Source organism: Carettochelys insculpta, chromosome 1 (assembly GCF_033958435.1).
Source record: "Carettochelys insculpta isolate YL-2023 chromosome 1, ASM3395843v1, whole genome shotgun sequence".
Classification (NCBI taxonomy): Eukaryota; Metazoa; Chordata; order Testudines; family Carettochelyidae; genus Carettochelys; species Carettochelys insculpta.
Genome location: NC_134137.1, coordinates 303910468 through 303933333, shown reverse-complemented (window position 1 = coordinate 303933333; position 22866 = coordinate 303910468). Strand labels below are relative to the sequence as shown.

General features: G+C 41.9%; 1 protein-coding gene across 1 annotated transcript in view; it reads left to right on the top strand.

Annotated features, from left to right (window-relative positions):
- The window catches only part of OTOGL (otogelin like), a 153383-nt gene extending 135744 nt beyond the window's left edge, over nt 1-17639 (top strand). The window contains exons 52-56 of the mRNA XM_075003706.1: nt 2722-2826; nt 4408-4527; nt 5871-5920; nt 9579-9654; nt 17439-17639. Of these exons, the coding sequence (XP_074859807.1) occupies nt 2722-2826; nt 4408-4527; nt 5871-5920; nt 9579-9654; nt 17439-17639 (552 nt within the window). The remainder of the gene's footprint in view (nt 1-2721; nt 2827-4407; nt 4528-5870; nt 5921-9578; nt 9655-17438) is intronic.
- The last annotated feature ends 5227 nt before the right edge of the window (nt 17640-22866 follow it).

Genomic DNA, 22866 nt, shown 5'->3' with positions numbered 1-22866 from the left:
AGCTTGTGTTAGGTGTGGACGTTTTCTGTAGACAGAGGTTCTGTCAGGAAATATCTGTTGACAGTGATTTCTGTCAACAGAACTATGCAGTGTAGACACAGCTTTTAAGTTTTATAAACACATTTTTCATTTTTAAGTTCTGAATCTAACAGGAACAAAGAGGGTGTTTTCAAATTGCAAATCTATGTTTTTTAAAAATAATAGTTACATAGCAAAAAGTTATAACCTGCAGAAGCAAAATGTGCATTTATTTTAGCAGGCTGTGTGTGAAGACTGCACAAGAAACTAGAGAAGCAGCAACTGGATACAGTATTCCCCACTGGGATTCCAGTTCAGCGGGAATGATATTTACACTCAGTTTCAGCATCTTCACTCCATAATAGATGACACACAAGACAAATTTCATTGCCTACAGTGATGACTGTACAGCACACAGCAGATATACTTTGCCTGTTCTACTGTTCAGGAAATACAATAGTAAATGGTAATTCCAGCCTACCCCTATTAATATTGGGGAATCTGGCTGGGGATTAGGCTGCAAATGGCTTGCAAGTTACCAGTAGAAATGGACTTAAACTGCAAAATTTCAGATATGGATTGATACTTACCTGCCTTTTGAAAGTTCATGGAGTATTCAGATCTGAGGTCCTGGTTAGATCCCTTTTGGGAGGGCTTGTGTACATGGTGCTTCAGGCTGGATTATGGAGCTGTGATTTGCAAAGTTCTTCAAAAGGTGCAGGAACTAGATACCTTTTAGTCCAGGGGCTACATGGGGCATTTAGAATGCTCTATAAATCTCCTGTGGTCTGATCTGTTGGCCTGTGTGGACAGCCCTTAGTTGTACAACATTTAACCTCTTAAATGTAGAAGCTATCTTGTCTCTGCTAAAGCATTTTAAACCATTCATATAATTCGTGTAATTACATTTTCTCATATATGAACATTATGTCACTTGGGAGTAGGACAGCTGCAGTGCATTCTGCATTAGGTTATTCTTGAAGACCATTCAGAAACTTCAGCTTCTATAGGAAGGAAACACTGCTCAATTATTTTGTGAGGCTTCCCCTATAAAGTATATGTGTTTCCCATCGTGTATAGGAAGCTGGCCAGTTTGTTTCCTGGGAGTATAGATGTTGGTCTACAGTGGTTGCCAGTTAAAAGGTTCTCTGTGAGCGTCGCAATATGAAGAACTTTTAAAATCTGAGTCTTGTGTATCTCATAAGCTAGGGATAATATCCTCACCCCTGCTCCACCCCATTTAGGCAAGATGAAAGTTCTAGAGCTGTGCAAAAAGGTCCTAAAAGCCCAGTGTTCAGTCAATGGAAAATTCCCTTTTAAATCTGTCTTCCAGGAACTCTGTCATAAACCCTTGCATAGTGGGTGTGCCAGGAGGCATATATATAGGCCGCAGGAGTGTGTCAAGTGCAGGGCCATAGCATACAGCACTGTGGAGATTATGGGTAGTGCCGCAAACCATAGAATGTCCCTGGTAGGATGCCATAATTTAAATTGGCCACCAGGAATGTATAAATTATTCTGGGGTCTCAGAGAAGCTCAGGGATGGAAGGTTACCAAAGTGGCTTAAAATCATCTTAGTCCACCTTCTTAAAAGGCTGAGAGTTCTGTTATCCTCCTCTTAGGTTAGGTGTACACTAGACACAGAAGTTGACTGCAGATACACAATTTTAGCTATGCCAATTACACAGCTCAAATCAATTTATCCGTGGTTGACTTCCATGTTTGTCTACATGGGAGAAGGTTGATGGGAGTGTTCTCCTTCCAACCTTTCTTATTCCTTGCCTCTTGCAATGAGCACAGGGGTCAACTTTGACTCCAAGAGCATCATGTCACATGTGTGTGAAGTCAAACTCTGGAAGCTCTTCCGTGGTATTGTATCTGCAGCCTTACAGCCAGAAAAGTCTCAGTAGAGAGCTGTTCCCTTTTCTAGCTGTTTTGACAACCTCCCTCTTTAGCTTTCCAGGGCACAATAAAACCTCATGGGGTTGCTTAGGCCCTTGTTTGAGAAAGTTTGGCCTGAGTGGGTTGAATTTCTTTTGTGGTTTCTTTGTAGGGAGTGGAAGAGGATGATTTTTGTGCAAATTAAAATTCTCTAATTTAGATGTTAGTCTGCAGTGTGCACATATTGCACAAATTAATGTTACACATATTGCACAAATGGCATGGGGATACTATCCATTTTCCTTATGGGATGGGATTCCTAGTCCATGGTGCCACTTATTCTTTTAATAAATGATGCATTTTCTCTTGTATTTGATCCCCAGCTTTCTTTCATAGCTGCTTATCTTTATTGTTGCAATCTTATGTTGCAGATGTAAAAAAGTAAATATATCTCACCAGAATAAATTCCTATATTGTCTGATTGTTTTGCTACACCATGTTTTAATGATCAAAGTGAACTTCATTCATGTAAATAAGAATATAGAAAGATTCAAAGAACAGGCAGAGAGCATATGGTTCAACATAAAATTCTAAATGTACGTTACATCCCAGAAATCAAGCTGATCTTAAATTAAAACATCAGATTATGTCCCTGCCTAACACCCTGGGGAATGTGGATGTAGATTCAGATTTAAACTTTATGGCTTAGGACCATCTCCACTGGGCGAGAACACAGACAAGTACCCTTGCCCCAACCATGACTAGGAACCTCTATAGTAATAAAATAAGGTTCATGTATATTTTTTTTGCTTTTTTTAACAGCATCAAATATACATTCCTTCTTCCAGCCATCATGTTTGTTGTGGAACCTGTCAAAATGTGTCTTGTGCTTTCTATACTGAAAATGGAACAGTATCTGTTTATAAAGTAAGTGCCTCTGGACAGCTGGAGAAAATAATAATATGTAGCAATGTGCCTAAAAGTTAGCATTGCAATGCCTAAGTCCCTTTGTGGAGCTACTTATTGGCACCCAATTTTCAGGAGTGCAGAGTACCCACAACTTCAGCTGAAGTCAGTGGGAGCCCTCCTGAGAATCAAGCTCCCTAAGGGTATGTCTATACTAGACCAATAAAGTTGAACGCAGATATGCAATTCTAGCTACATCAATTGTGTAGCTAAAATCAAACTATCTTTGCTCAGCTAACTTGTCTGTCTGTACAAGGGAAGATTAAGAGGAGAGTTTCTCCCTTCGACCTCCCTCACTCCTCCTGTCTTGCAAGGAGTACAGGGTTGACTGTGACCCCTAAGAGCTCAATTTCGTGTATCCAGACTAGATGCGTGAAATTGAACCCCTGAAGATCGACCCTGAGTGGGTTGATCTTCTGTGTTAGTGTAGATAAGCCCTCAGGGACACTAGAAATATTATTGGTGTAGGTAAAGCTTTTGTTCAAACACTTGACCATACATATATGGCAAATTTGTAAGGATGAACTGTAAGCAGAGGACTGGATTAATGATTTACCATTATGGTTTTGGTAGAGGCTCAGAGTCCAAAATAGGGGCTGCTTTCCAGGGATTTATAATAGTGATTCCTGTGCTGTATGCTTTTTGGAGAAGTTGTAAAGCATTTTGGCATCAATGATGTGGTATAGATGAAAGATGAATAATGTTAAGGAGATTAATAGTCATATGCTTCTGGAGCTCATGGTTCATGGACACCTGTAGGAAATCAAGAAGGGGTTTCTGGATTACCCCCTTCCAAAATGTATTCTGGGTTGTTGTTTTTTTGGCTGGGGGTGGAGAATTATTTTTGGCCTCCTTCCTCTGAAGCATCATAGTTAATTGGAGATGAGATTGGATGGGCCAGTGCTCTGAAGTGGCACTGAGCAGTCTGTCTCTCACATGCTTAGCCGGCTCTTGCACACATGCTCAAGTTCCAGCTGATAGATTGGGATGGAGTTCTCCCACAGGCCACATAGTCAGGGACCGAGGGGATCTTTCACCTGCCTTTAGAGTTTGGAGTGTTGATCACTTGCTGGGATTATCTAGATATCTATATCTATATCAGTTCCCCATCATTTCAGGAGCTTCAGACCCAGGAGCATCTCTGTCCCTCCTATTCTCTTCCTGTGGACTGAGATGCTTTGGTCTAATTTTGGTTGTTTGGTTTAATGTGTGGGTGCTAGACAGTTTTGTGGTATGTAGGTCATCATCCTAGATGATCTTATGATTTCTTCCAGCCTCGAACTCTGTGACTCCTTGACTCTCACTCACATTGAGTCATAATTCAGCTTTCACTTTCAGTCATGGGGAAGTAAGTAGCACCAGCCTTTTTTCTCATGCTGGGTCTCCTTCTTTTGGCTGGTGCATTGGTGAGGCATAAAGTCTGGGTTCTATCTTAGTGGCTACATGTGAAAATAACACAGTTATAACTAAACGGTATTTTAGGACACGTCAGTGCTGCTGCACCTTGATATTTGTTCTGGTATTTTTGTTTTGTATTTGCAGGAGGGAAGCACCTGGGTCTCCAATTGCACCAAATATGAGTGTGCAAAGACAGCTGTAGGTGCTATGATACTGGGATCTAGTGTTGTCTGTCCCCCTTTTAATGAGACTGAATGCACAAAGGTTTGTATTTTGTGATGTAAATCATAATAACTAATCTTTTGTTTTGGAACTTTTTGAGCATTCATTTCAGAACTCTTATGGGTCTGACAGCCATATTACACCTTCTATAGAATGGTTATGCTAAAATAAAAATGGTAAGTAGCAACTTTTAAATGAGCATTTCATGGCCTCATTTTACAATTTTTTTGTTTCTTTTAGGGCTGTATCGTACATCCCAAACCATGCCCACTTTTAAAATGTTGTTTAATCAATACTAAGCCTGCTGCAATCTCAGGCCACGGCCACACAGCCAAGTAATTTTGAGATAACAGCTGTTGTTTCAAAATAACTTTGCTGTCATCTACACTGTGCAACTGCTATTTTGAAATAAATTTGAAATAGCAGGTCCCAGTGTCTTTTTTGTTAAAAAAAAAAAAAAAAAAAAAAAAAAGGATGGGCAGTACTCAGATGTCTCCCCACCTGCTCTCCCCAGCCAATCCCATGGTTGGGGCTTCTGAAGGGCCAGTTCTCAGTTCTGACAAGTACTGGACCAAAAAAATGCACTGGCAGGTGCATTATTTCAAAATTGGTAAACCTCATTGCAGGAGGAATAGTGCCTATTTCAAAATAACTTTAATAGTTATTTTGAAATAGGCTCTATCTTGAAATAAGCACTGTACGTGTAGACTATGTATTTCGAAATAGCTAAGTGCTATTTCAAAATAAATATTTGTGTGTAGCAGCCCTATTTCAGAATAGTTATTCTGGAATAGTTTATTTTGAAATAGGGCTGCTGTGCAGACATAGGCTATATCTACACTACCGGATACATTTGATTTTATTAAATTCGATTTTATAATGTTGGGTTTTATAAATTCAATTTTGAGTATCCTCACTTCCACACAAAGTCAAGTTAGTGCTGCCACACTGAATGGCTAAACATCAACTCTTGCAGCAATGCATTGTGGGAACCTATCCCACAGTTCCCTGAGCCCCTCATTCTGCACCCTTACCCCCAGGCTTTGCTGCACTCCAGCTGCCGGCAGTGCTCACCCTGCTGCCTGATGCCCAGGTCCCTGCACCTTGAGGGAGCCAGGACACTGACCAGTGTTTTCGGGAGCTGGGAACCAGGGACAGCAAGGATCCAGGTGCAGCAGCACCTTTCAGTTTCCTGGCTCCCACGAGTGATTTTGACCCAGATCCTTTTCTAGTGTGAATTTTTGTAACTCCATTGACTTCAGTGATAATACATCGATTTACACTAGATGAAGATTTAGCCCATCATGTTTTAAATATAATTGGGCATAGTGGGGCATTGCTTTGGGCACAGTCTTTTTTGAAATATTTGCATTTTCTTTTCCTAGAATGGAGGCACTGTACAGACTTACAATGATGGCTGCTGCAAGACCTGTAAGTGAAAAAAAAGCTGCAATACATGCTAGTTTGGCTTTGGTTTTGAAGAGCAGTTTTTAACTCAGTTGCTGGGACGTAAGGAAGGAAAAAAGCATGCAGTCCCCAAATCAAACAAAATTGTTATAGTTCTTTAACAACTGTTTATTGATAAATCTTGCTTCATATGGCTGCTGGTATGGTGATTTTTAACTTTATCCTTCTGGAGTATAACCAAATCTCTCCAAAGACAGCCGGAGGAAGATGAAAAGTAATTTCAGTTTAAATAATTAAGTTATTTTGTTGTTCAGATTACTCCAAAACTATACATAGACATATAAATATATATATAGTGTTCTTGATAAAGTGCAGAACAAATTTTCTAAAATTGATACTTATTTTGATTATATTTTGAAACAAATTGTATAATTTTGGCTTTATTCTGTTTTGTTCTTGTTCCTTTTTTGCAGTCAGAGCACGAGAATACAATTTTTTTTTAAATTGAAAAGTTAACTCTTTCCATTTCAGAAAAATACTTTTAAATCCAAAATATGAAAAAATTACAGGGTGTACAGCAAATAATTGATGGTGATAAAAAGCACAAGTCCAGACCATATGTACAATTGTACTAGCTAGTTATATATTCACATTCTATGAATGTGCATGGTTAAAACATATGAGTCCTTAATTATGTTTTAGGTTATATGGCAGAATCTGATGTCTTTTTACATCAGTGTAAAAATGGACTGTGAACAGAATTTGTTCCGTGTTTGCAGTTTTGAACTACAAAATGCTTTGTTATTTAGGCTGTGAATTCTAAACTACATAAGATAAAACTCTTGATTTTATATAAACAGCTAATAATAAATATCAAAAACAGAGCTGCTTGGAAAGCACATTTTTTCTTCTTTGGAATTAAAATTTTTCGGCAAGAATGTGATTTGAAATCCTCATTTTTTAAATGAGCTGTAATCAATAATATTGAATCAGAGCACACAGAAATAATTTTTCATTGCTTCTGTCATACTTGTGCCATTCAAAAGTACAATATGGTAGCTGCATATATACACCTGTATTATTTTTTAAAATATGCATAAAGGCATATTTTTGTCAATTAAAATTATACTTAGCTTGGATGGATACAAGGATTTTGAAAATCAATTTTTAGGAATGTGGATGAAATGCTGTTCTTTCATATACACATCAAAGAAGCCAGAAATGATCGTAGCTTAATGCAGCACTTTTTTCAGAAGGAAAACCAACCAACCAAAAATAATTTTAAACAACCCCTACACAAAAATTGTGCTTGAGTCTTTCAGAGGGGTTATTCTTTTACTAGTTTAAACAAAGTTGCAAAATATTTCACTGAAGCCATATAAATTGTGGGCGTATCATTTAGAGAATAAGACTAAAGTATTAATGGCTACAAATATGATCTGCCTTTTGCAGTAATCAGGAAAGATTTAGCTTTCACAATATTCTGTGGCCTCAGGAAAGGCATTGTTATACTTCAGAAATATTCGCTGAGATGGCTGCTAAGAACAAAAATACAATATATACAGTTACATGCTAATTTTTATTTGTGTTTGTGTTTTCAAACTAAAAGCATGTGCCCTGGGGTAAAGCAGTTAAAAAGACAAATATAAAATAGAGCTTGCAACAACTGGGGGTTGTAATGGGAGCAAATAATCCTTTTGAAAAAAGCTTGATTAAGTGCATGCAAAGTGAGTTCATATATTTAATTCTTACCTTGCCATAGTTATGTGATACCCATTGCAAAAGTGTGTTATGCATGGAAATGCTGTTGAAGTTTTGTGTTAATCAGGACAGTACTAAGTCGAGGATGTTATCAGTGAGATTTTCAGCAACTGCAGAATTTCTAAATTTGGTAGATAAACAGGGAAGTTCATTTTTTTTAATCAAAAGAAAAATTGCAGTTGGCAGTGTAAGAATTAATGAAATGTCATTTGTATAAAAATGTTTTCATTTTACAAGAAACTTATTTCCTAATAATTCTGCCAGGTTCTGGATTGGGTGTATTACCCTTTGCCATTAGTCCTGTAGTGTCTACTGATAGTATAAATTGTGAACCAGGTATTATTATTTTTAATAATGTATTTTCTTCTTATATACCATAATCATTACTTGTAGGGATATGTTTATATTTGAATATCAATGTAATATAGCCAATGCCGTATTGGGATTGGGCCTTATACTGAGAGTTGCTTATCATCTGTAGTCTTCCATAGAGCAGAAATCCTCTGTCAGATTCCACTGCTCAGTGCCTCTCAGGATTAAGCCCATTAATTGTTGGAATGTGCTGTCTGCAATAGAGCAAAATGAACTATAGAACTTGTATGCAGTAGTAAGGTCAACATGGCTGCTTAGTGCATAGTGGGTGATGCTCTGTGGATCCACACCACTGCTTGACACGCACTAAATCACTGTTTAGACAAGCCCTTGCATAGCAACATGCATTTTGGCAAAAGAGTAACATGTTTAGTACCAACCAACCCGATCCTGATTCTGCACAGAAGTAGTTGGAGGATTGCATGCCCTCTATCCCTTGAGGCCAGACGATTCATGCTTTACTCCTGACATGCATACAAGATACCCACTGGAGCTGGGGCCACTCCATGGGGTTGCTCAGAGCTTGGCTGATCTTACCAAAGCGCTCAGCAACATATGTTCTGCCCTTCCTGTGGAGCAGGAAGGGGATTGTGTTGAAAGTGAAGAGGGAGTAGTTTCACTTACTTTAGATACTTAAAATGCAAAATGATGATGCGGTGACACAGTTAGACAGTAACTTCTGATTTGGTTGTGAAATTGATGTAGTGAAAGTATATTATTTAACAGATGCGGCTGGCACAAGTTGTTTTGCATCCTGTGGCAAGGGAATTTTGTGTAACTTTTTCATTTGTTTCAGTAGAAAAATTCACAAAAATCCATAACCTACAGAATTGTAATATTTTGCATAAACCTCTGTGTGCATTTGCTATTCCCAGTACAACTGTCTCCAGTTCAGGGAGTAATATTTGATACAAAATGCCCTGTATGCAGGGAGCAGGGGTGTGTACTTCTTGCTAAGCCTTCACAAAGCTGTGTCAGGCCTCTCCACAGTCAGTAATCTTGCACACTTGTCTGTGTGCTGGATATTTAAAGCAGGTTTATATTCTGATAGCCAGTTCTAGAAGTGTTTTAAAGTGCTGGGGTTATTTATTGTTTAAAGATTTTCAATACACCTTGAGCATTAAATTCAAGCTAGTTTCTCTTTTATGCACTTATTTTCCTAAGTCCAGCCTTAATATTGATAATATTCACTGGGTTTGTCTGCTATAGAGAGTCAATCTTCAAAAGCTTTGAAAGATAAATTTTACATAACACTAACATTTCAACACTTGTAGCCTCTTCATATGGTCTCTTGATTATGCTGATTAATGTTTTCATATATGGTATGCATAAAGTATAGCATTTTTTCCAGGAAATGTTTGTTAATATATTAATGGTTTGTCACTGCCTAATATTTTATATATGGAAATAATATTTTACCATATTATTAATTAAAAATGTAAGAATTAAATTATTACAGTTAATCTGAATTCTCTTTCCACATTTTAAAGAATGAATAAACACAGCATAATATACATATAATGAATAAACATTTTCTATATTTTATCAGGCAGAAAGGAGGAAAGGATTTGCCAGAAAGTGACTGTCAGAACAACTTTAAGAAAAAGTGACTGTATAAGTCAAAGGCCTGTAAGTATAGGAAACTGCTGCTTTTGTGTTTCATAATGGGCACGAGTCATACTAATAAAACAAGTATGGAAAAGAGTATTGCAGACATCAGTATACAACAAAAGTGCTGCTATCCTCTCATCAAGCAGACCTTTCACCCTGGAAATGTTGTTTTACTCCTAAGTGTGGGTAGAAATTAATTACTTCTGCCCGTACATGGCAGAAATGCTGAGCCCTTCTACATGTAATAACATCTGACTGCAAATGAAAAGTACACAATGTATTTCATTATCAGTGACATAAGCATTGACCTCTCTGTCATGAAATCACATCCCTAAAGAGGAGTTACTCAATAAAAAGAGTATAAATTCTTCCACTCAACAAATGATGGAAACTTGTTCTTCCTTAAAAAGCTCTCTGAGATAAATATTCTTCTCTCTTCCATGACAAATCTATCTAGATCATACATTCATGATTACCTTAATGGAGGTAACTTGAAAAGACCTCATACCTCTCTGCTTTGGTGAAGTTTCAAGTATAAAACCTTTTAGATACATGTGTGAATGTGGAAAAAAGGAGAAGTGGTGGACATAATTTAGCCTTCCAAAAAGCTTTTGACAAGGTCCCCCACACGAGGCTATTTAAAAAAAAAAACCTATGTAGTTACGGGGTGAGAAGCAAAGTACTGTCATGGTCAAAAGCTGGCTAGTGTGTAGAATGCAAAGAGTACACTTAAAGAGTCAATTTTCATCATCATGTCAAGGTAAGTATTCCATGCTTCCATATTAAGCCCTCTGGTGTTTGATATATTTAACAGTGATCTGGAAAAGAGTGTGAATTGGGACATAGCAAAGTTTCCAGCTGATAAAGGTATTTAGGTTAGTCAGGACCAGAAAAGACAGAAGTTCAGAGATCTAAACAGATTAGGTAATGGGCCAAAGGATGGCAAATGAAATTTAATGCAGGCAAAAGTAACGCAAAATGGAAGGAAAATTTAAGCTACTCTTACAACGTTCTAAATTAACTGTATGAGCTCATTGCAAACCTCTGCTCATTGCACAGTTGCAGTCAAGAAAGCTAACAAGATGTTAGGATGCATAAGTAATGAGCAGGAGAATAATCCCCAAAATATGGCTTTACGTGTGACCTATTCTGGAATCCTGTGTACAGCACAGTTCACCCCATCTCAAGGAGGAGAATAATTAAAGTACTTGGAAAATTTGCAGAGGAAGAGAGATTGAAATAAATGTGATTTTGTACATCATGAAGAAGACAAATAAGGTAGTCATGATAGACGTATATTCAAAAATGAATGGCACAGAGAAGGTGGATTGGGAGCAATTGATCTCACCATGACATAATAGAAGGACAAGGGGACATTCAATAAAATGAAAAAGTTGGATATTCACAACCAATAAAATAAATGCTTTTTCACATATTGTTCAATGAAGTTGTGGAACTCATTGCCACAGGAAGTTGTTGAGGTCAAGAACGTAGCACACTTCAAAAAGGGATTGGAGATTTATGTAGCTGTCACGAAGATACAGAGTTATATTGAAGACAAAATTTTAGAAGGGACACTAAAGCTTGTGCTTTAGAGCTTAAGCCCATCGATAACTGTCGCAGCTTGGGATGAGGACTAAGTGGGGGCAATCTGTTCCTCAGTTGCCTGTTGCAAAGTTTTAAGTTCATCCTTTGAAGTATCTGGTCCTGTCAGAGACAGGATACTGGATGGGGTGAATTACTAGTCTTAACCAATATGGCAATTCATATTCAAGATATCTATGGATGTTATTTCATGATCCCATGTACTGTACAACTCAGTATCAGCAATCTAATCGGCTCCAGCACAATAGCAGATCGGAAAACTGTTTATGTGCTGTAAGTATTGGATAAAATTCCAGTCCCATCGAAGTTAGTAAGGTGAGGATAACACCCATGCTAATATAGCTTTATTAGCTTTGTCTTCACTTGCAGTGGCATGTGGGTTATAAGTAGCTACATGCTGCCATGAAAAGTAGGCTATATCCACGGATGTGTAGCTACATGCAGCAGAGAAAGGGTCTGTCAGGGGAAGGCAGCAAGGAAATAGTAGGACATGACATTACTAAAAACGACACAGATGTTGGAGGCACAGGGTCAATCCTGGGGCTGGGGGCGCATCTGGCCTTGGCCTCAGGCTCAAAGGAGGCCTCAGATTTTGACACTTATTAATTTTTTGGCATTTGATAAGTTTCACAATGGGTGCGTCTACACTAGCTGGCGACTTCGAAGTAGCTGGCACAACGTCGAAATAGCATGCGTCACATCTACACGTGCCGTGCACTATTTCAACATTGAAATCGACATTAGGCGGTGAGGTGTTGAAATAGCTATTCTCATCTGAAGATGGGAATAGTGCGCTACTTTGACGTTCAGTGTCAAAGTAGGGCGTGTGTAGATGATCCGCGTCCCGCTACTTTGAAATCATGGGGTCCTCCATGGCGGCAATCAGCTGAGGGATTGAGACATGCTGTCCAGCCCCTGTGGGGCTCTATGATCACCACATGCAGATGTCCTTAAAGCACCACAGACCTGGATTTCCTGTGGCAGGAAGCTGAGAGCATGCAAGCAGCAGTACATGCACGTGCTAGCCCTGTACACTTTCCAGGGGCCCCGATCCGCACATTCACCAGCCATGGCAGCCAGCCAGCTCCCCCAGTGTGCCCCCAGGGCTCCCCCCCCGAGGGGACCCAGGCATCCCGGCAGCCAAATGGGGGGCACCAAATAAGCGAGGGGCCCTGCCTGGTCAGAGGCCGAGCTCTGAGACGTACTGGGGCTCTGGGGTGAAGAGGAGGTGCTCCACATGATGGGGAGCAACTGGCAGAATGCAGAAGTGTTTGTCTGACTGGCCGAGGGCCTGGCCACCTGGGGTCACCCTGCCCGCACTCCGGATCATGTCTGTAGTAAGGTGAAGGAGTTGCAGCAGAGTTACGCCCAGGCCCGGGAATTGGCCAGCTGGTCTAGGGCCACCCCTGCTGCTTGCCCCATTACAGGGAGCTCAGGGCCATCCTGGGCCCCTGGGACACCTCCTCCCCCTGGCCACCCTTGACACCATGGCCAACGAGCCCCAGCTGGCCTCGGAGCTGGAGTCCAGCCCAGAGGCCAGCCCCGCACCTCAGGGCCCACCCAAGGAGCCACGCCTCAGGATGGTGGAGGAGGAGGTCCAGCAGCATGGGGAGAGGGCTCCTCATAGACCTCCACTCCTGGAGCACCAGCCGGGCGTCCATCTACCGGGGTTTCCCTGACCGTGGCAGTGGATGGTCAGGTACATACCCCACAGGGCACACACCCCCGGGCCACAGGGCGGGGACACAAGACATAACTGGGAGCCCCACACATCCCCAGTGGACCCAGCCGCAGCATGGTCCAGGATGGCGGCATGGCCATCAGTGCCCGTCAGTACCCACTGGACAGCACTGTGCCCTAACCCCAGGGGCAGGGGGACCATGCAATGGGGACACCCAACAGGGACACCACACCCACCAACGGAGACGGAGACCCAGCACCCAAGGGGGGAGGGGGTGAATGGGCCACTGGCCAGGGCACAGTACTAACAGCCTTCCCCTCTCTCTGTCCCTCCCCCCAGCTGCACTATCCAAGGCCCCAGGCAGCCAGGCACCCTCTGTGGTCCCCGAGAGCTCACCAGAGGTCAGGCACTGCCAGCGCCCAGAGACACCTCCAAGGGCAGCAGGATGGGCATGCCACTGCCAAACCCAGTGGATCGCCCCTGTGGACCCCCAACTCCTGGTGGCTCTCTGGTGGCAGGTGGAAGTGGCTTAGGAGAGGCTCTGTTTTGACCAGGAGGAGTCTACCTGGTGCTGAGTGGTGTGGCAGGAATTCATGGGCATCTTCTGGGACATTGCTGGGTCGCTCCAAGAGGCTGTCGCCTGGCTCCCGCCCCTCACTGCCCCCTCCCGCCGCCCTCCCCACTGCTCCACCTGCTGCACCACCCGCCATGACGCCTGCCACCCCACCTGCCGTGCCGTCTGCTGCACCGCCTGCCAGCCCCCCCTGGACTGGAGTCCACTGGGGCTGAAGACTGACCGGTGAAGGCATCCTGGCCGTACCTACTGGTCCTCCTGACCCCCAGTTGACCACACCAGGGACCATGGACTTGGGAGGCTGCGACCCGTACCCGCTGGGGGTCGTGCCCCTCTACATCCACCCCAGATTGATTGGCCAATGGCCAAGCCATCCACTGGCCCCCTATTTATATATAGTTGTACCCCTTGTATATAGTTGTCCGCCTTTGTATATTGGTTCCAGTTTTTGTTGTGCACATAAGACAGTTCACTAGTTTTCAATAATCCACAGTTTTATTTTCCAAAGCACCTGAGATGTGTGCTTGCTGTGGGGATGGTGTGTAGGCAGTGGGGGCAGTGTGTGGGAGGCCCTCCAGGGAAGGCCAGGGAGGTGCTCAAGGGTCTCCCTGATCAAAATGGGCCTCCAGGGCATAGTGGACCCGTACCTCCTCACAGTGGGCCTGGCGACTGGGTGCAGCAGCTGGCTGGGGGAAGCCTGTGTCGGTGTTGACTGCCCACCCCTGGACTAAGGCCGCTCCCTTGCTCTAAACAATGTTGTGGTGCATTCAGCATGGGCCCACAACCTGGGGGCGGGTATTCTGGAGGCCGACGTCCAGGCAGGCAAGGAGGCACCGCCAGTGGCCCTTCAGGCGGCCTAAGGTCCTCTCCCCGGCCTGGCAGGCGTGATTCAGTTGGGCACTGAACCTCTCCTGGCTGGTGGTGAGGTAGCCGGTGTATGGAAGCATGAGCCAGGGCTGGAGGGGGTAGGCTGCATCTGCCATGAGGCAGAGGGGCACGGTGGTGTCCCCCAGAGGGATCTCCCTCTGGGGGATGTAGGTCCCTGCCTCCAGCCAGTGGCACAGGCCCAAGTTCCTAAAAACGCGGGAATCGTGTACAGCCAGGCCAGCCCATGAAGACATCCTGGAAGCAGCCCTGACTGTCCACCGTGGCCTGCAGGACCATGGAGTGGTAGCCCCACCGGTTGATGTATCTTCCCCCGCTGTGGTCCAGGGTGTGAATGGGGATGTGAGTCCTGTCCAGGGCCCTGAAGCAGTTCATGAACCCCATGGCAGCAAATCTGGTGACGGCTGAGTCCAGGTCCCTGACTTGGATGACACTCTAGAGCAGCAAGGCATTGAGCTCACGGACCACCTGTTGGGAGGGAACACAAGCACCCATGAGGGTGTGCAGGGTGCCCCAGGCCCTTCCCCCCAGGCCTCTATCCCGGGCATCTCCCCAGACACCCCCCACCCAGCCCCTCCCTCCCTGGTCCTACACCTGGCCCCCTCCCCAGCCCCCCCCCCCGCCCCCCGGTGGGTGTGTGTCTATGCCTCCTTACCTCCATGATGACGGCCCTGACTGTGGCCTTTCCCACTCCAAAGTGGTGGCCCACAGAGTGGTAGGTGTCTGCAGTGGCCAGCTTCCAGATAGGTATTGCGACCCTCTTCTCAACGGGGAGGGTGCGCCGCATCCAGGAGTCCTGGTGCCTCAGTGTGGGGGTGAGCCACTGGCAGAGCTCCAGGAAGGTCTGCTGGTGCATGTGGAAGTTCCTCAGCCACTGGTCATCATCCCACTCCCCCATGACCAGCTGCTCCCACCACTCGGAGATGGGGTAGCTCCAGAGTTGGACGAGCACCCAGCAGGGAAGGAACGGGGAGCCCGGTGGTCAGGGGCATTCTCATCTACCCCCTGAGAGGGCCCCACTGCCTGGGGCTGCTGGGCAGCCTCCTGTGCAGCTCCTAGCAGGGTGCTTGCTGCCTGGGTGACTAGCTGGAAGGCTTCCAAGTGCTACTGCTGCTGCTGCTGCTGGGGGGTCCATAGCTGCTGTTCGTCAGTCTGCAAGAGTGTGGCTAGTGCTCTGCAGACCTCATGCTGTGCAGGCCAGGTGTGTCTGGGAGGGGCCCTTTAAAGGAGCAGCTTGCTGTTGCCCCAGAAGGGCTAGTCCAGCCTGTGACCCCATTCGGGGGATTTCCTGGCCCCTTATTTTGATGGGGAGCGCTTGTGTGTGTGGACGCTCCATGTTTCCTTCCGGGGTGGCTCCTTTCAGTGTTCCCCGTCGCTACTTCGATGTTGAACGTTGACAGGAGCAGCCCCGGAGGATGTGTGGATGATATGTGTCGAAGTAGCCTATTTTGACGTTACTTCGAAATAGGCTACTTCAATGTAATGTCTTAGTGTAGACGTAGCCAATGTGTTTTTATGCAGTTCCTTCAATCATTAGTGCATGTGCACAGAAAAAGGTTAGGAAAGCATTTGTTGGATAAAAAAATATTCAAATGATGTCTCACTCTATTATGGGTAGGGGTTTCAGGAGCTGGAAGTGGCCTGGGCCTGCCTGGATCTCTGAGACGGTCCGGGGGGTGAGTGGGGTGCACTGCTTGGGTGTGTAGCGAGCCATGCATGATTATACGATCTAAGGTTCTAGCATATCTTTGCTCATTAGGAAGCATCTCACTAGTGCTATTTATACCTGTGCTACGGGTGTGAACCGTCTTTGTACAGTTTACACTGCCCCAAGTGTTGATATAGCCGAAGTTCAAGTCCCAGACAAACATGACAAAAGATGGAGATTGAATTCTGTGGAGTGTGCACTTTCATGCCAACTCCATTACCGCACCCTCCCACCTTGTTGCTTGCTGACCATGCCTCTGCTATCATGCTTTCCGATATATTTATCAGAGAGACTTAATGGCTAATGACAGCTCTCTAGCTTGCCTGCCATATAGAAAGAAGAAGGAAAAAGCTGTTACACTAGTGTACTTCCATTGTTGATGCCATAGAGGAATAGTTAAAAACTGGACTGCCAACTGAGGAGAGGGTGGGAGCAAAGGATGCATTTGTCCCATGGACCAATGTTTTAAAACACGACAGCACATGGTTGGAACTGCAGGCCCTTTAAGTCTCCACTGGAGCCCCAGACAGCGTGGTCCGGGTGGTCTGAGGGCTGGCTGTCCCTAGCTCCCCCCCTCCATGAAAAGTCCAAACCTGAGCCTCTTGTCCCCCACCCCCTATTGCCAGGGCCCAGCAAAGTCTGTTGCTAGCCCAGCTTAAAAGACTGCTTTTTCCCACAGTTTGCTTAATCCACCAAGAAGAAAGGACGCAGCTGTTTTAGGGTTAAGTGGTGTGTACTAGGGCAAGTATTGGAGCTCGAGCAGATTCTCAGAATCAAAGAACAGAAAGGAAGATCAGAAGATTCCATTTGTTGGTTATAGGAAGCTCCATGCGGGCTAGGGTTTTGCTGTCATAGGAATTATGTCCCTCCCTAAGTGCCTGCTATGCAGAGCTCAGTGGAATCTTTCCACTGATTTCAGTGGGCTTTGGATCAGGCTTTAATTGAGGAATATCATATTAGATCCACCTGTATATAACTGAAGTCCTCTTTCATATATTACTTCAGTATCTGACTCATTACCATTGAATGCTTACGTGCTCTTCCACAGCAGTGCTAGGCAAAGAACAGAATGGATTGTTTAGAGAAGACTGCAATTTTATCAGGTAAAAATCAGAGGTACAAAACTTTAGAAACAAGCACCAGATTTTGTTCAGGCTCAGACAACAAAGTGGCCAAAAGTGCAAACCAATACAACCCCTAGAATAAAATAATTATTACACACCAGAATACAAAATCACGGATATTTTTAAATGTAATAACCCATTCTGCCTGCAGTTCATTTTGAGATGTATTGTTTTATCTTCTTAATGACACTGGTTTGATCATTTATCTTTCTCTGTCACTAACAGATAAATGTGGCTTCCTGTGAAGGAAAATGTCCATCAGCTACAATATATAATGTCAATATTGATAGCCATTTAAGATTCTGTAAATGTTGTCGTGAAAATGGAGTACAGAACCTGACCGTGCCACTATACTGCTCAGGAAACGGCACCGAAGTGATGTACGTGATCCAAGAGCCGACAGACTGTTCATGCCAATGGAACTGAACATTTGATGGATTCCAGTGACGTGATTTCACAGTGAGAATTGAAGTTGGGATCCTAAACTGAATTATATTTTTGGCATTGGATAGACTAAATAAATCCTATCTAGAAAAATATATTTCATCATTCATGTTTCAGCCATCTTTCGTAGCAAATTTGATAGAAATTGAACAGAAGAATTAAAGCAAAAACATTTTCAAACACTGGTGAATATAATGCCTTTTATAGCAGGTCTTGACAGCTATTTACTTCTATCTTATTACTTTAAATTATGCTGCTGAAAACTAATTTGATTTTTAAAATTTAGTCTTGACTGAAGTGGGACATCTTTATCCGAAAGTTAATTTTTGTGAAAACTTTTGCTTTTGTCTTATTAACAGTTCCATTAGGCATTACCCACTCACTGAAAATGACTTAAACAGGAACCCCAAATAATATGGTGCATATAGCCTTTTATTATTTTACTTTTAAAAACCCTATCTCTGAATCCTAGTATAATGTGACATCCCTTAAATATATAGCATTTTGCTTTGTTAATATCACAGACATTGTAAATATTGTAATTGGATAGAAGGGGACAAATATGAAGGGCAGTTATACTTTTGTTAAAAATATCTAAAAACTATGCTGTTCATTGAAGGCTTATACTTTAAATTGTTTTTTAATTTTTTACAGCCAATCAGAGAGAAATTATGTTTCTTTCTGGTTGGTTGTTGGAGTGTGATTTAGAGAGTGTCTCCATACTTCTGTTTTCAAAATGGAGCACTGCACCTTCTGTTTGGGTTGAAATACTCATGTTCAATACTTTTTATTTAAGTGAACTAAATTTAAGATAGTTTTAAAGGAATATTAATATTGGACATGGATGTGGAACTTATGTCTCAGATCATTTGGAATCAGGAAGAAACTTGCTCCTAATAAAAAGAATGTAACTAACTGTAAAGAGATAAGTGAAATTCATATATATAATTAGTCTGTGTATGCACACGTTCCTGTTTATCTACTGCCACAGGTACCCTCCACTTTCTTAGCCATGAGCCATTTATTGTAATTCTTAAGAATTGTGGATCTAGCTTTCCACACATTTTCAGGAGTATTGCTTCCTCTAAAAACTCACTAAATAAATTCCTGGCCCTGTAGAAATCACTGTGGCCATATCTATGCTAGCACATTCTTTCAGAAAATCAAGCCCTTTTTCGAAAGAGCATGTGGAGCATCTGCACACAAAATGCACTGTTTTGCTTTGAAACCGAAAGGGCATGACTCCTCTTCCAGAAGCTGTCTTCCTCTTCCAGATCAGGAAGAGCAACTTTTTAGAAAGCTTCTTGTGAAAAAAAGCATGTGTAGATGCTCCCTGTGCCCTTTTTTTGAAAGAGCAGTTCTCATGGTGCCAGATTTTTCTATCCCTGGCCTGTTCTTTCAAAAGAGCAGGGGCTGTGTGGACATGCACAATGAAAGGAGCAGATAGATCTTTCATTATGCTTTTTATGTGTGGATGCCCCCTCCCAAAAGAAGGCTTTTCAGAAGAGATCTTCCTTAAGAACTTCTTTCAAAAGCTCACTGTAGTATAGATGTGGCCTATGAGTTTAGCCATTGACTTCTGTTTGACCAGGAGTCTACTCGCATTGTATATTATTTCAAAATTAAAATTGTTGTCTAAGATTTTCAGAATTTCTTGGGCAAGCAATTCTCAAACAATAGGTATTTAAACAGTCAAAATTTAACAAAATAGTAAAGAGTTTGGATTATGTTGCTTGCTATTTTGTTTCACATAGGAAGAGGATTTAACCAATCACTTTAGGCAGCTGAGACAATGAATGTGGCAGCAAAGAATAAAATATTATGGATGAAACCCTAACTGCAGAGAATTCAATGGCGAAACTTACATTGACTTCAGTGGGGTCAGATTTGTACTTAGAGTTTTAATGAGTGTATAAACCATGCTAAACTTTCTGTAAACTTTGAGAATATTAGTTAAGTAGAGTGCAGCATTATATATCTGGATAGGATTCAGGTTCTCTAACAGGAGCAAATCTTGCTCATTTTATTCATACAAAGTTTCTAATGAAGTTATGTGCACAAAAATAGAGGGCTATGGAATTATACTTGTGTGACATATTTTGTTGTCATTAAAATATTATACATTGGGATCTAGAATCAATATGTGTGTGTTTAGTCCTGTAGGAGTTCTTGACCATAATTATAACTATCTTACTATAATTTGTTAGTCTATACTAAAAGTTTATAAAACAGTGCAATATACTGGAAGGGCAAATATTCAAAAAAGAAAGTGTCTTCAAGAGCCTTATATATATAAATATAGAAATAGGAATCTTATTTTTATATCCACAGGGAGTTGGGCCAGTACTTATTAATATATTTAGTATTTGCCAAATAATGCCACAAATTTAAATATGATACAAGAGATTTAATCATAGAACTCTTGATGGGTTTTGATTGAAATGGTAAATCATACATTTTATTTTATTGATATACAAAATGTTTATGTAACACTTAGCAATTGTTTGTAATTAAAGAAATACCAATAAACATAATATTTTGAAAAATAGTGTGAATTAAAATGAATCAATACCAGTGTAATTAGTCAAAAATGAAGCACCAGTCTTTTAAGTAACTCACATATTCCTATAAACATCAGCTATAGCCCAAAGTCTTATGTTATACCCAATTTACAGGTATTTTAAGATTTTTAATTAGTCTCATGAAAATATGTAATGTGGACAATATATTAAAAGAATTTTCCTGCTTTCAAGGTTTGTTCCAATTGCAAAAGCCAGTTGGATCATCAGAACGTCATTGAAACCCTATAGCAAAATTCTTCATCTTTAGTGGAGAAGGACTTGGTCCAAGATTTTTTTTTATACATAATTTTTCTTCATCTGTAAATCACCTTCTAGTGCATTAATTGGCATTCAGAATGTCACTCTAAAAAGGTAAAGCTATTGGATGTAATATCCTAGTGCAGGGGTTGGCAACCAAAATAGCAAGAAGAGCCATTTTTTCCAATTTGGTAAAAAAATCAATAATTCAAGAGCTGCAATGCGTGTAAAAAGTGTGAGATGGCCCTTAATAAATAACATCAAACATCCTTTTTGTAATCCCTATTTTAAGAACATCACACAAACAATAATTTATAATGTTTACTGCAGAATGTTCACAAACCTTTTACAGATTCGATTTCCTCACACTTTACATGTTTGTATATGCCACTGTCTTCCTGACTTTCACTCCCGAACCTTCTTTCTCTCTGGAGGATGCTAGGGGGAGTTATCAAATGTTTCGAGATCACACATCATTTGCTATTTAGATATGAGTTGTTCATTCTTGGGCTTTCAGACATTCACCAGTTATTGAAACAAGTCTGTACTCTTCCTCTTCCTCTGTGATTTACTCTTAAAATGTTGGGGAGTAGTTGATGCCCCACACGACATGAAGGATGCAAACATCATAACTCTCTAAAAATAAAGATGACAAGGGTGACTGCAACAACTACAGAGGCATCTCATTACTGACTATTACAGAAAAAGAATTTGCCTGTGTCATTCTCAAATGCCTGCAAAAACTTGCAGATTATATCACCCAGAAGCACAATTTAGCTTCACCCAGAAGCAGGTCAACAATGGACATAATTTTCTCTCTTTGACAACTACAGGAAAATGCAGAGAACAAGGAAAACTGTTATACGGAGCATTTGTGGACTTAACAAAGGTGTCTGACACAGTTAGTAGATTAGGAGTATACAGAGTATTAACCAAGATTGGCTGCCGACCAACCCTACTGAAGCTCATGAGGTCCTTTCATGAAAACATGAAAGCGACAGTTCAATATGCTGGATCTACATTGGAACTGTTTTTAATGAACAGTGGAGTCAAACAAGGGTGTGTTCTTGCCCCTACCCTCTTCGGCATATTTTTTTCAGTTCTATTAAATTGTGCATTTCAAAACTCATGCAGTGATGTATTTCTCCGCACAAGATTAGATGGCTCTCACTACAACCTGGCAAGTCTCAAGGCCAAAACTAAGATCAATAAAGTCCTCATAAGGGAACTCCTCTTTGCAGGTGATGCAGCTTTCATGGCTCAATGAAGACATGCTACAGTCACTTATGGATTCTCTGTTCAGAGCCTGCAAGTTGTTTTCCCTTGACATAAATATGAAGAAAACTGTTGGATTCACTCAAGGTTTAAGTCAGCGACCCAATGTCATTCTGAATAACATCCCATTAGATGTGGTTCAACAATTCCATTACCTTGGATCTACTGTTACCACAAACCTATCTGTGGATGAAGAACTGAACATCAGAATCGGGAAGGCTACCACTATTTTTGACAGACTTACGAAGTGAGCATGGAACAATCCTAAACTGACAGTGAAAACCAACATACTAATATATCAGGCATGTATATTGCATATCCTGCTATATGGTTCTGAGGCATGGACCACTTACTCGAACCAGGATTAAAAATTGAACAGCTTCCATCTTCACTACCTCTGTAGAATTATGAATATAAACTGTCAAGATAAAGTTTCAAATGCAGATGTTCTGTGAAGATCTGGCATACCCAGCCTCCCAGTTATTCTCAACAGCAGAAGACAATGTTGGCTTGGTCATGAATGTGAATGTGACCTATGAAAAAGGGTTGAAAGAATTGGGCTTGTTTAGTTTGGAAAATAGAAGACTGAGGGGAGACATGATAGCGGTTTTCAGGTATCTAAAAGGGAGTCATAAGGAGGAAGGAGAAAACTTGTTCTTCTTGGCCTCTGAGGATAGAACAAGAGGCAATGGGCTTAAACTGCAGCAAGGGAGGTTTAGGTTGGACATAAGGAAAAAGTTTCTAACGGTCAGGGCGGTCAAACACTGGAATAAATTGCCAAGGGAGGTTGTGGAATCTCCATCGCTGGAGATATTTAAGAACAGCTTAGAGAGATGTCTATCAGGGATGGTTTAGATAGTACTTGGCCCTGCCATTGGGGCAGGGGGCTGGACTCGATGGCCTCTCGAGGTCCCTTCCAATCCTAGTGTTCTATGATTCTATGATTTTATGATTCTATGTGAGAAGAATGGGTGACAAATGTCTTCCCAAAGAAATCCTCTTCAATGAACTGTCATGAGGGCTGATTAACAAGAGGAAAACCAAAGCTAAGATTCAAGGACACGTGCAAAAATGCTGTGGAAAAAATTCAACATTGATCTAAAATCCTGGGAATC